Source organism: Pterocles gutturalis, unplaced genomic scaffold (assembly GCF_000699245.1).
Source record: "Pterocles gutturalis isolate BGI_N339 unplaced genomic scaffold, ASM69924v1 scaffold8170, whole genome shotgun sequence".
Lineage (NCBI taxonomy): Eukaryota > Metazoa > Chordata > Aves > Pterocliformes > Pteroclidae > Pterocles > Pterocles gutturalis.
In genome coordinates this window covers 1-12,406 of record NW_010145813.1, presented here as the reverse complement: position 1 = coordinate 12,406, position 12,406 = coordinate 1, and the positions used below count along the sequence as shown (strand labels likewise).

The window sequence follows — 12,406 nt, the reverse complement described above, 5'->3', positions numbered from 1 at the left end:
TGGTGCTGTGCTGGAAGATGCTGCAGCACTATGCCGGGACCCTGCTGGGAGCCATGAGGCTGTTGTGAGCTCATACATTGCTCTGGAAAACATATCTTGTGCCTATCAGCACATCTGCCAAAGCTGATTCTTTGACTGATTTAAGAAAAGGGGTCAGACTGAGGAATAATGATATGAATGAGTCATGTATAGGAGCCAGGCTTTTCGGCAGACTGAATTAAACCTGGATTTCAGCACATAAGTAAATATATTGTGAGTTCCCATTACAGAATGGGAAGACTCAAACAGTATGGCCGGGGTCCTGGCTTTCCCATCACCAGAGGGAGGACAGCTAAGCTGCACTAGGGATGACACAGTTGCAGCCTTTAGGCTTGGCATGCTGTGTGGCATGACGTTATACAAATTCAAGTGTCTACTCAAGTGGGACACGCTGAAGGAAGATGTTATTCCTGTGATCTATCAACGACCCTGCAAATCAACCATTTGGTTGAACAGCAACTCAATTCTTGAACTGGGTAATTCTGTGTGAATTGATGACCACCTCCTTTTGCAACAACATCGTAGTGCCACCAGGGAACACAGTCCCCTCTGTCGGTGTGTGAGCACTTCACAGCGGGTCTGAAGCAGCATCTGGGTCCTTTAGCAAATAACAATCCCAGAGGACGCTGCTGCAAGGGCTGAGGTTGCCTCTGTTTTACCCAAGGTAAGAGCCCTGGATGTGCAGACAGGACCTGTGAGACCAGCTCTGAAGACAGTGCTGGACCTGAGAGACTATGCTGAAGAGCCCAAAGCCCAGCAGTTTTCCCAGCAGCAGGATCCCATGCTATCCCCCTTGCCATATTGTCAAAATACAGGGCAAAAGCCATGCCAGGCCAAGTGTTAAGAACAAAAGTAACTTTTGAAAGGAGGGATTTAAGACTGAATCTCCTCCTCCGTCCCTTACCTGTGTTGTGTGAGGACATTGACCGCTGACGGGTGGTTACCACAGTACGTCAGGTACAGGGAGCGGAACTGGGGCATCAGGTTCATGAAACAGCCTCCGACGCGCTGCTGGTTCTCGGGGAGCCTGCAGACCCCAACACACCAGCCACAGCATTAAGCCTCTTGATCTGTACCCTGCAGCTATGGCACCCTCACGCATCTGCCCAGGAGCCACCCGCTGACATTCCCAGGTCATTGTGTGACTGCAGCACCCAGCAAATCTCTGACACCTGCCACTCAGGGAGGGGGAAGAAGGAGGTCCTCAGGTGGGTCTGGATTTCTGTGGTGCAAACAGCGAGTATCACAACCCATCATCAGCCTGGGACAAGGTGCGACCCAGCCTGTCCTGTCCCACCAGCAGAGCTGCAGCTGGGATGCTGAACCCCACTGTGGCTGATGAGGATGTGCAGGGCTGGTCCCACTGCCTGGGCTGCCCATGAAGGTGGGAAAGGAGACGGAAAGAGAAAGAGAAGCCACAGCCTGAATACATTTCTGATATTCCGTCTGTTCCCCATCTCTTTTCAGCCCTTCCAAAGGAGAGGCTGGGCTAGGGATGAACACATCTGCCAGCCTCCCTGCAGGAGATTATCACCTCTAATAATTTGCTCTTTGCTCCCTGGCAATTCCCATCTTCATGCCTGCCAGATCTCCCACCCTGCATGTGCCTGCATCTTTGGTCCAGGAACACTTTCCTGTCAGGTCCAGTGACAGTCATTCAGCAGATGCCTTAATAGTAGAAATGTCAGAGCTTCTTCTACCTTCTCTCCTGCCAAAGCACTACCTGCTGCCTTTCTTCAATCCTGTTATTTTCTTCTATATTTAACAAGTCTAAGATAGCAGCCAGGAGTAACATTAATGAACGCATCTTTCTACTGTTTCCAGCTGCAGTTTAACAGCTTGACAACCCCAGTGCTATGGCATGAGCTTACTTTGCAGCTTCTTCCAAGGCTTGGTTCAGTGTTTGCTGAAATGCAGAGATTTCTTCCACATTTCCCAGCAATGATGCAATGTCCACGGCGCTGAGCCTAAGAGAGTCAAATCGCCAATTAGTATCAAAGGGACGTAGCTCTCAGGAGCACCCCCACGGTATTTGGAAGCAGTCCTTCCAAAAAGACCCAAGAATTTCTCATTCCCCAGAAATGCCATCAGACATGGGAAAACACAAAATCCAAAATACAGAGCACAGCTTCCCAGAGAAGATGCCTGCTGCCAAGGATTATCTTAATTGGATTTTAATCACTTAATCACACTAATCTTCTCAGATGTTTAGCTGTCTAATAGACACAGACAGATGGGATTTCAGCCAGGGGTGGGGAGGGAGGTGTGTGCACAGACACAGAGACTGCTTTGTCTCCAGGGATTCATGCTGTGGGTTTCCCCACAGGAGGAGGGTCCTACAGAGCAGCCCCTCGGGTAGGGGTTGCTTTGTTCTGTGAGCCAGGTTGGATTTTTCCTAGCCAAAGCTAACGTGTCTGCTTCTGTCACCCTCAGAGTCACTCTCATGCCACCTTCATTGAAGCCATTTGTCACCCACGAGGCTGAGAGCATGAGAAATTTTCACAGCTGAATATATCCCACGTGAAGATTTGGGGAAGGGCAGAGAGATTTAAATATAAAGGCCTTAAGACTCTCCCATCCCTCTGGACTGGATGATGTCTAAACATCTGCCCTCCACCCATGATGACCCAGGACCACCTGGTCCTCCCGCAGTGTGCGTGGCTGGAGGGACCCCAGTCCCAAACGCAGCTGCATGGACAGAGTCGCCGAGATGGCACCGTTTGGAAGAGACGACCATAGAGCTGAAGCAAGAAGCAGGAGGTGAAGTTAACTGCACCGGGTCTGTCATGCAGGGTGGAACTATGGCCAGGAACCTGCTGATGGGCACCAGCGCGCTGCCTGGGCAAGGACAGGACAGCCTGGGCTGCCTCTGCACCGTACCGGCCAGCACGGATGGAAAACATCGGCTGACTTCCACAGGGAAGCCCTGACAAAGCCCCCCAGTCGCCCCGGCGTAGCTCAGGCTGTAAGGGATGGCAGCATGCTCTTCCCGAGCACGGAGGGACTTCATGCCGATGGCTGCGCAGACGGGGAGGCAGGGGAGTCACTCCTGGCTCAGCAGCAGTTTGGGTTTAGCGAGGGGCAATCTGACTGCAGAGAATACATGTCAGCGTGCGCGAAATGAAGAGATGACGAGGGGATGCCGCTTGGGGCTGAGAAGTCGGAACAAGGCAAATGACAAGGGAAGAAGCCATGCAAGGCATACCGCCGGGAGACATGCATGCCGGGACAGCCACGCACGAGCTTGCGGGTGGGTTGCAGCAGCCAGCCCTCCACCAGATGGAAATGCCCATCTCCAGCACAGCCCAATGCCTGCACGACCACTGAGGAACGGGAAAGAGCAGGAACCAGGACAATGTGGGGTTTTTTTCTGATTCATAGAAGCTGTGAGGCTTTACAAGAAGAGCAGTAACAGTCCCTAAGCACTCAAAAGCAGGAAAGTAATGAGCTACGGCTGATTTTACAGGGTTCTCTCCACCTCAGATGCCTTTTGTATCTTACTTATCATAAGACTGGAGGGGTCTTAAGTAAGTTCCCAGAAGTGACTGTAGTTCCTTCGCATAATCTCGTTCTGTTTCCAGAATATTTTGCAACACCTAGGGTGAGAGACAGAGCACTGAGTAGGTCTTAGTACTAGTGACTAGTCAAAGGAACATGACATCAGCTTCCAAGTCTGGAAAAGCATGGAAGTGTATTTTAAGTGCATAAATCACATTTGTTAATGCAGAACCTAGAACACTCAAGAAAGCCCTGAGGGGTCCAGTTTGGGGATTTTACTTTGCAAACTGGGGGAGGCCTGGAAAGCAGGTGTTAAGGGCTGCTTCTTCTCTGGCATAGCATGAAGACAATGTCAGTTCAGACCTGAGTTTAGTATTTGACCCCCAAGAGCCTCATGCCTAACCCTGCACGCGATGTGCCTGCATCCCAGGAGCACCGATTGCACAAAGGGGGACAACAATTTAAATGCAACAGTGGCTGGACCAAGGGTGGCTCCTCCAGCAGCTCAAGCCAGGGCATAGCTCACTTGCCCCTTCAAGGATGTGCTGAGTTGGGTCTGGTCCTGTGAATCCACCTCAGCAGCCAATTTGTCTCCAGCAGCTGGGCAGGCAAACCCACTGCCCGCACGTTCCCAGTTAGTACTCAAGTTTCTCAGTGTGGATGAGCTTTGGAGACAGTGGAGGTGGTTCCCAGCTCTCTGGACATATTGTTTCTGCTTTGCTTTCCTTGAAATATATTTAGACATGCTGATGAGCACATTTCATCTCCGTCACTGAGCACCAGGGACGTTCACATGCAGACGTTCTAACTCTCTTACACCGAAGGGTTTGCTGAAGCCTGGATGCAGCAGTAAGATACCTGCCACCCTTGCCAGACCTCACCATTCCAGTAGCAAGATGGTAGAGAAGGTGATGTTTCTGCACCCCTTCTGCAGCCGCAGCTCGTAGCCTGGCAGGCTGACCTGCCCAAAGCCAGGGCCAGTTAACAAGCCAGGCTCTGAGCTGCGGCAGCTGATGCTTCTCCAAGGGCTGCAGCTGCTGGCAGAGGCACAGGGCAGGCAGCTCGGGGTAACATCTCCAGCCAAACCCAGGAAAGGGATCATGGGCCAGAGCCCTGATTCGGCTTGCTTCATGCCATTGATATTATCTCCTCATCTTCATCAACAGGAGACATCCAGCCAATGGCAAGGACTGGACCAGAGACATCGCCCCTTACTCCCCAACACTGATGTCAAAGCTGCCACCTCTGCTATATTATCTCAGTTGCCTACTTTGAGTCTCTTTTTTTGACATCTTGCAGCAACTTCCATTTGTGGTTTATTGTCTCGACAGCCTTTAATCAAGGAAATGGCAACAGCTGTATTTAAATACAGAGTCACATCCCCAATTGTTACAAATTGCTTCAATGGTTTCTAAGGGAAGGAGCCAGTTCAGAAGATTAATAATATGCTACTTATTAAAATGTATGATCAGCAGTTTAAAACTTACCACAGGGTAATAATTCTTTGTCAGCTGAGTGCTTTCAAGTCCTTTTAATGCTTTGGGAGAGAGTGGTTTATCTGTACAAAAAAATACATCAATAAATTACAGTGCGCAGCGCTCATTATTCCAGAAAACATAACTTCACCCCCGCGAACACAAAACTTCAGCTGCAGAGCTTGTTTGCCTGTTTCAGAAAAACTAGGGGAAAAACTCGGAACGAGCACGACACCGAAGGCAGCCAGCAGCACCGCGCAGCCTCTGCCAGCGAACTTACAGGTTTGCTCCGAAATCCCTGGCAGCAGCCCAGTGTCTGGCACTGAGCTACTGTGTGGCTTCACCCGGCCCACAAAATTTGAGTTTTAAAACCAGGTGTCTATCAGAAATGCTGGCTACAGCATTTTGTTCCAGCTGATTCACAAGGCAATTGAAGCTGACACCAATCAACCCTGGTCCCTGCAGTCATTTGTGACACAAAATCCTTTTCTGAATGAAGGTAGATCCAAACAAAAAGCTCCCACAAACCTGGAAGTCAATTCTCATCTTCTTCTGCATTTGCTAAATCCCTGCGGATGCCTCCAGTGTGGTACACATCTGCACATACGCACAAGCCCCTGCTCCACTCTCCTTCCCTGGAGAAGCCCGTTCCCTGCCAGCAGCACAGCTTTGCCAGCTCTCCCAGCACCGCCACCCTTCTGGACTGGGACAGGCTGTACCGCCAGCCCTGGCCACGCTGCGCACCGCGGACCGAAACACCTCCGTGCCGTGCGGAGCAGCCAGTCTCGGCTTCCTCCCCTCAATCCCTCCTGGAAGGCAATTACTGTCACACCGATAGCAGGGGAGAAGCTTGAAATTGATAAATTTAGCCCCTGGAAACCGCAGCTTGATGTGTTGTCTCATTAATAATGAGGGGGGTAATGGGTATAAGCTGAAAGAGAGTAAATTTAAATAAGACATTAGGAAGAATTTTTTTCCTGTGCGGGTGGTGAGGCAGTGGCCCAGGTTGCCCAGAGAAGCTGTGGATGCCCCATCCCTGGAGGGGTTCAAGGCCAGGCTGGATGAGGCTTTGAGCAACCTGGGCTAGTGGGAGGTGTCCCTGTCCATGGCAGGGGGTTGGAACTGGATGATCTTTAAGGTCCCTTCCAACCCAAACCATTCTGTGATTCTATGATTATTGCCCTTGTAGAGTCTCCGGTCACTCGCAGGCAGGAGCTCAGTGCCTCATTTAAAGACTCAGAGGAGCTTTGCTCCGTGCAGCCAGTTATTTCCACCCAAAGGGCACGGTCAGGACACAGTGGAAGTACAGACACCGCTGAAAACCAAGTAACTCCATGTGGAGCGACACGTGAGGAAAGCAGCACCCGCTGGGTGGCAGCGAGGGCTTCCCCCAGGGACAGCCCCCAGGCAGCGGTCCTGGGGCAGGAGAGGGTGAGCTGATGGTCCCCGCATCCATCATTTGCAACACGGCCACATGCCCTAAGCAAGCAGAGACCAGGGGATGAACCCTCCTCCCATGTGAAATGGGTGATGGAGAGAGGATCCAGAGGGAAAAGCTCTGCAGATAAGAAAACTTCTGGGCTCCTAGATCAGGATCAATGGAAGACTCGCCCTTTGCTTCAATGAGGTGCTGGTATTTCAGGCAGCTCCCAACTGATTCTCCCCATAGGACTGAAGTTTGCTCTCCTTTTTAAAAAATATTTCTCTTCCACGCACTGACATAATTAGTGATTCCTGGGTTGTGCCAGACAAGACTTCAGTCTCTGCTGCAACCTCCCGCTCCAGCTCAGACATCATTTCCCAGAGGGAAATAGGGGAAGATGAGATATCCTAACAATGATTTTCTCATTTAGAATTAAACAAAAACTGTCCTAATTTTGAACACCTACTCATTAATTTTACTCTTCCCTCCTTTTTTATTCTTCCCTCCTTTGCTTTTTTGTTCACAAGTGTGGGAGCAGGGATGTCTAACAGGGGTTGAACATTTTGCAGCCACTTGGCAGACCACTGCTGATGTCTCATGGTGTTTGAGGTCAGGGCTGATCCTGAGCCATAAAACCAGTACTGAGCAAACAACAGGTCTCAACCAGGGTAAGCTCTCAAGGCACGTTAAGAAATTAAACTTGGATTTTGTAAAAGGACAAGTTCACTGTCACACAATGCCCTGGAAGCACAACGGGGTGAGCTACCTGAATGGATATGTAATGCTAGAGGGCAGTTAGCCAGGGGCATGCTTCATGTCATCATCACCCCAAATCTGGTTAAAATCACATAGCACAAATGTTAAGGACACTCAAGACAAAGCTCAATAAAGGCCGACATCATCAGATGGACCATTCCCTCCCTCTTACTTTCCCAGTATCGCCTGTAGCTTGGCAGCAGAAGATGCATCTGGGGGAAAATGTACTACGTGAAAGCAGCCATCGCTATGGACAAAACCAGGGCACCGTTCCCTGCAGCCGTATCGGTTTTGTTGCTTCCCTCGCCGAGACCATGAGCATCCACTCCACCGCTGCCAGAAATGGTAGAATCAAACTAAAATACATTGCCTGAGCGAGGTCTCTGACAAAAAGCTAAATCTGTGCTCAGACACTGGAATGAACAGGGAGCTCCGCAGGACAAAGGGGACGCACGCAGCCATCTCTAGCCTCGTCCTCCGGCAACATCCCTGCTCCTGCACTGCTGGGCCTTGGGGGAGCAATAGAAAGGCATGATGTGCTGGGCAAGAGGGTGAAGCAGCTCTTAAACAACTCATGAAAGACTAGGCTTTACCCCTCTGGCCTCACTCATCCTTCCATTAGACCTGCTGCTTTAAGCACACAGACGGTCTTTAATAAATAGCAGCAATTTCCCAAAGGCACAAGGATCTACGCTGCATTATACCGCTGTCATTCAATCAGCCCTTGAAAGCAATTTGCTTACCGGTAGATTTGATTTCTCTGACGTAGTTGCTTGGGAACCAGCCTGTTTTTCCATTCAAGGTCCCTTCCCACCAGCCCCCTTCTTCAACCCGGGTGACATAAATAATGTCTCCTTTGTTAACGGAGAGTTCATCCTCGTTGGTCTGCTTAAAATTGAACCTGGCCTTTACCACCAGCTGATGACTGCCATTCTCGGTCATCTCCTAAGGAAAGAAACATGGAAAAACATCAGTAAATAGTCCAAACAAGCAAAGCCGCTAGGTCAAGCCATTGTTCTGCTTTGTTGTGACAGCTGTTTTTTCAGTATTGCTCTTTACAACAGCAATAAGGTCTTGCTTTTGTGTAAGCGCTCCAGCCAGAGGACCACAAGGTCCCTCCCAAGCATTAATGTAGTATCACAGTGCAATGGATGGCAGATAAGAATCACTCTCCTCGTGTCACAGAGAGGAGCACAGCAGTTTGGAGAAGCCACGAGACTCTCTCCAGGCAGAGCAGCAAAGCCGTGATGGAGACCAGGGGAGAACAAGCCCCTCTGGTGTGCTCAACCCAGGGGTCCACTCATATCCCTCTACCCCCGCAGCCACCAAACCCTTGATGAGACGTTAAATAAAGGATACCACAGCCTTGGACTGCCTCCTTAACACCCTCGCCGACTGTGAAGCTGTGCTGCTGGAGTCAGCGTGGGGACCTCCGGCCGCAGAGCTAAGAGACGATAGATGTGAACATGGCCCTTTGGACGGCTGATCTGTTGAAGCAAAAACAACACCTGAGGTTTACCCAATGATCCATCATCCCTCTGCATCACAGCAAAGCAAAGAGTAAAAGGCCTGTAAAGAAAACAAGAACGGGGCACAACAGTTCAAGGAGCATCTATCAGAGCAAGGTAACACGTGTACTCCAGGTCAGCAGTGAGGATGCTTTTGCAGGTCTGAGTTAACCTGTCCACGATGGAACAAGCCGAATTGCATCCCAAGGCACTCGCACGTTGTGCCAGCTCTGCAGCCACGCATCCAATCGCAGTATTTTTTTTTTAAATTCCCCTTAAAACTGTAGAAAAATAAAATAATACTCAGGCCAATGCTGCCCAGCTGGGAATGTTTCTGGGATCCCAGTAAGCACTGCTGAAGGTGTTTCAAAGTGTAGCTCACAAGTGAGCACTCTTAGGTCACCTCTGCAGCTGCAGCGTGGGCTGTCCGGCCGAGTGGGGAAGAACACTGAACAGCTGGTCAACACAATCGCTCCTCTATTTAGACAAGTCCTTCTGGGTTCATTATACAGCTGAAAGAGGCTAGGCACAATTTTAATTCCTGTTCGTGGACTGCTGCCATTAGCCATGTGAGAGAGGGACTCAGACCGCGCTGAGGGAGGACAGGAGTGTCACTCCCAGGAGACAAACAGCCCACGGAAAGGCTCAGATCATCCCAACAGCTCTTGGAGTTGCCTCCTTCACACGCTCGAAGCTCCTCACTTTGCAAACTAGTCCCTGGGCTTGTTCCTGCCACCACCTGCCTGCTGCTGGAAATACTGCTGCTGCTCTGACACGTACCTGGTTTTCATTCTTAGTGATTTGTTTCTATATTAATAGTGAAAAACTTGCCAGAGTGTAAAACATTTCCTGGTCACGACTACCTTGTGCTGTGATTGTGTCGGTAGCCTTGGCACTAAGAGGAGCCCCAGCAGGACCTGGCAGGGCTCAGCCCCAGAATCCTGCTTGGATGCCACAGAGAAGTAAAAACATGGGATTCAAGGCACCCGGTAATTCCCAGTGCTTTTCTGGTGCTGTACCTCACACCACACCGTGGGACGACACTCAGGTCACCTCCTTTCCATGTGCCACGGTGCTCAAACGAAGCGAGGGCAGACATTATCATTTCAGTAAACTCTGAAGTACTTTCGAGATTTGCCTTGTAGCTTCTCTGCAGATTTAAGCACATCTCTGTATCCCAGAGCTTCTGTTTTCCACCTGCAGTGTGGACCTAGCATGCCCATGGACCTCAAAAGGATAGAGAAGAGCAGTCCACTGTCTGCCCGCATCACTTTGCTGGGTGTGCAAGTCCCCCAGATAACTTTTGGAGTTCTTCTTTGCAAACTCTGCGAGAGGAGAGGGTGCTCAAGCCACTGAGTGTGTGCAGGAATCAGAAAACACCAACTCTAAGGCTGCTGTTCCCCCATTCTCCTCCAGTCTGAATGTCAACATGGAAAAATCATTCCGAAGGGGAAGTTTGGTGGGAGTTACAGGAACTCAGCTGGGCTTCTATTCTCCCCAGAGGATTTTTGTTTCAATAGGAAAACACCTCATCCTTAGACTGGACCTGGAGCAACACAAACTGAGAGCTCCTGCAGAACAGACTCGCTTTGTTTTTCTCCAGCTCACTGCACAATGGGGACCAGGTCTGCGACTACGACTTCCAGGCGCCGATGCCTTGCAAACCCCCAACCAAACCATGCCCATGCACCAGTCGGCCCAGTCCACGCTCCAGCGATGGACAACATTCCCAGTAAATCTAGCATGCTGTCAGTGAGTCAGTTTTCTCTCTTGCCTGCTCGTTACACAACCGCCTGATGACCACAGGGTGAATTCCCACCTCCCTGGGCTGCAGCAACAGCAAAACCCCACTTTGCAAACACAAAATGTTTTTTTTTTTTTCTGAAGCATCCTGATATTTGAGCAGGAGTGGTTTCAGCTGCTCCCGGCGACTCACGGGCCAGGAGGGGTGGCCAACTGCCAGCGTGAGATGTTCTTCCTCTGATTCCTTCTAAAAAGGGAGGGCGTAAACCGCGAGTCCAGACTTCTCTGCTTATTCAAGCCATCAGCAACCGTCCCACGGAAATGACTCGGTTACTGTAGATTTTATGCTTCTCCCTGCCCCTCCCAATCTTCCAAAGCTTTTATAAATATCTGCAGCAACCTAGAAACAAATGTAAAACTGACTTTGACAGTTTGGCAGGGAAGCATATCATTTATATTGCATCATGACAGCGTCCTATTTTATGCCTGGTCCAGCATGGAACAGTGCTGCCATATGTTGCTTAAACTCTGGTTAAAATAGCTGGGTTTTCTGCTCACATTCCTACACTATTTTTGGCAGATGAGCCTCATCTGATCCAGCACAGCTGGTTTTCCTCCCCTGCCCTCTCTTTCAGATAAAAGCATCAAGCTCTGTACTGCTGTTATTCGATGGACAGCTGCTGAACTCTGAGTCTATGTGCCACAAGCAATGCCTAGAGTTATTTCCATAACAAGATCCACAAAGACACCAGGATTTGGACTCAGATGGATGCTCAGAAACACATTCCCCCAGCATTTCCTTAGCTGTCACCTACTTTCCTCTGCCTCCGACAAGGGCGCCGGGATGCAGCAGCTCTGCGGTGTCGGGATGCGCAGGCATGCCGGAGCCTGGCCATAGCAGGAGCTCCAGTAGCCGGTCCCAGCCTTGTCCTGAGGCTCCAGTCGGCCCTTGGCCTCTGGCGCGACAGACAAACTGGGCCATCTGCAGTGGCGGTTTGTAGGACACAGGCTCTTGCTTCTCAGGAACTTGGCCAAGCCACCAAAAAGCAAACATTTTAGACATGTATTTATTTTACCCTGTACTTTTCCCAAGGGTGCTCTCTGCCTGAGCAGCTAATTATATCACAGGCATTGCGCTTTTTAACATTTAAACAGAAAAAGCATATGCTCAAACAGATATTTGCCATGAAACCAAGAAGATCCCAGCTTCCATATAGCCCTGTCGGTAAGGTGTGAGAGAAACTATCCCACAGCAAAGCCCCGTCCCGAGCCTCACCCAGCGACTGCACGGACTGAGCTGGGACACGAGCAGCTGCAAGGACCACATTGGGGCTGTAAATAAGGTGACTGCCGTGACAAGGGCACTTATCATCCCATCGCCACGTACCCCATCCAATGCCCCCAGTCCAGCAATGGGCAAGCACAGAGGCAGGAAAGTTTCTTCTCATTTTTTTTGCTTTCAGAATAATGAAGCTAATGTCAATCACAGAATCACAGAACAGTTTGGGTTGGAAGGGACCTTAAAGACCATCAAGTTCCACCCCCCTGCCATGGGCAGGGACACCTCCCACTAGCCCAGGTTGCTCAAAGCCTCATCCAGCCTGGCCCTGAACCCCTCCAGGGATGGGGCATCCACAGCTTCTTGGGCAATCACAATGACAGCGTTTGCAAAGGCTACTCCCGGTCCAGGTAACCTGCATCTTATATCCCCCATCATACTGCACTGCAAGAGCTTTCTACACGGGTTCACCAAGGGCTATCATTTAATGGAGCGGTAAGAGGCTGTAAGGAGATGTGCTGATCCTGAATTACCATCAGTGACTTCTAGGGAGTGAGGTGGCGGCAGAGCTGAGAGCTGGCTGCAGAAAGGCAGTCTGAAAACCTGAATTTCTTCAGAGCAGCACTATACGCACATAGGTGTGTGTGCATACACATATATATTATTATATGCAATAAATTATTAA

General features: G+C 50.2%; 1 protein-coding gene across 2 annotated transcripts in view; it reads right to left on the bottom strand.

Annotated features, from left to right (window-relative positions):
- ARHGEF6 (Rac/Cdc42 guanine nucleotide exchange factor (GEF) 6) overlaps positions 1-8,682 on the bottom strand; it is a 25,503-nt gene extending 16,821 nt beyond the window's left edge. Inside the window, exons 1-6 of one of the 2 annotated variants that reach the window (XM_010085501.1) lie at positions 8,551-8,682; positions 7,935-8,136; positions 5,025-5,095; positions 3,541-3,635; positions 1,911-2,006; positions 944-1,066 (exon numbers count right to left, since the gene is read on the bottom strand). In XM_010085501.1, coding sequence (XP_010083803.1) covers positions 944-1,066; positions 1,911-2,006; positions 3,541-3,635; positions 5,025-5,095; positions 7,935-8,133 — 584 coding nt within the window. In that variant the 5' untranslated portion in view covers positions 8,134-8,136; positions 8,551-8,682. The remainder of the gene's footprint in view (positions 1-943; positions 1,067-1,910; positions 2,007-3,540; positions 3,636-5,024; positions 5,096-7,934; positions 8,137-8,550) is intronic. The other variant, XM_010085502.1, reaches the window with a different exon arrangement.
- Between the last annotated feature and the right edge of the window lie 3,724 nt (positions 8,683-12,406).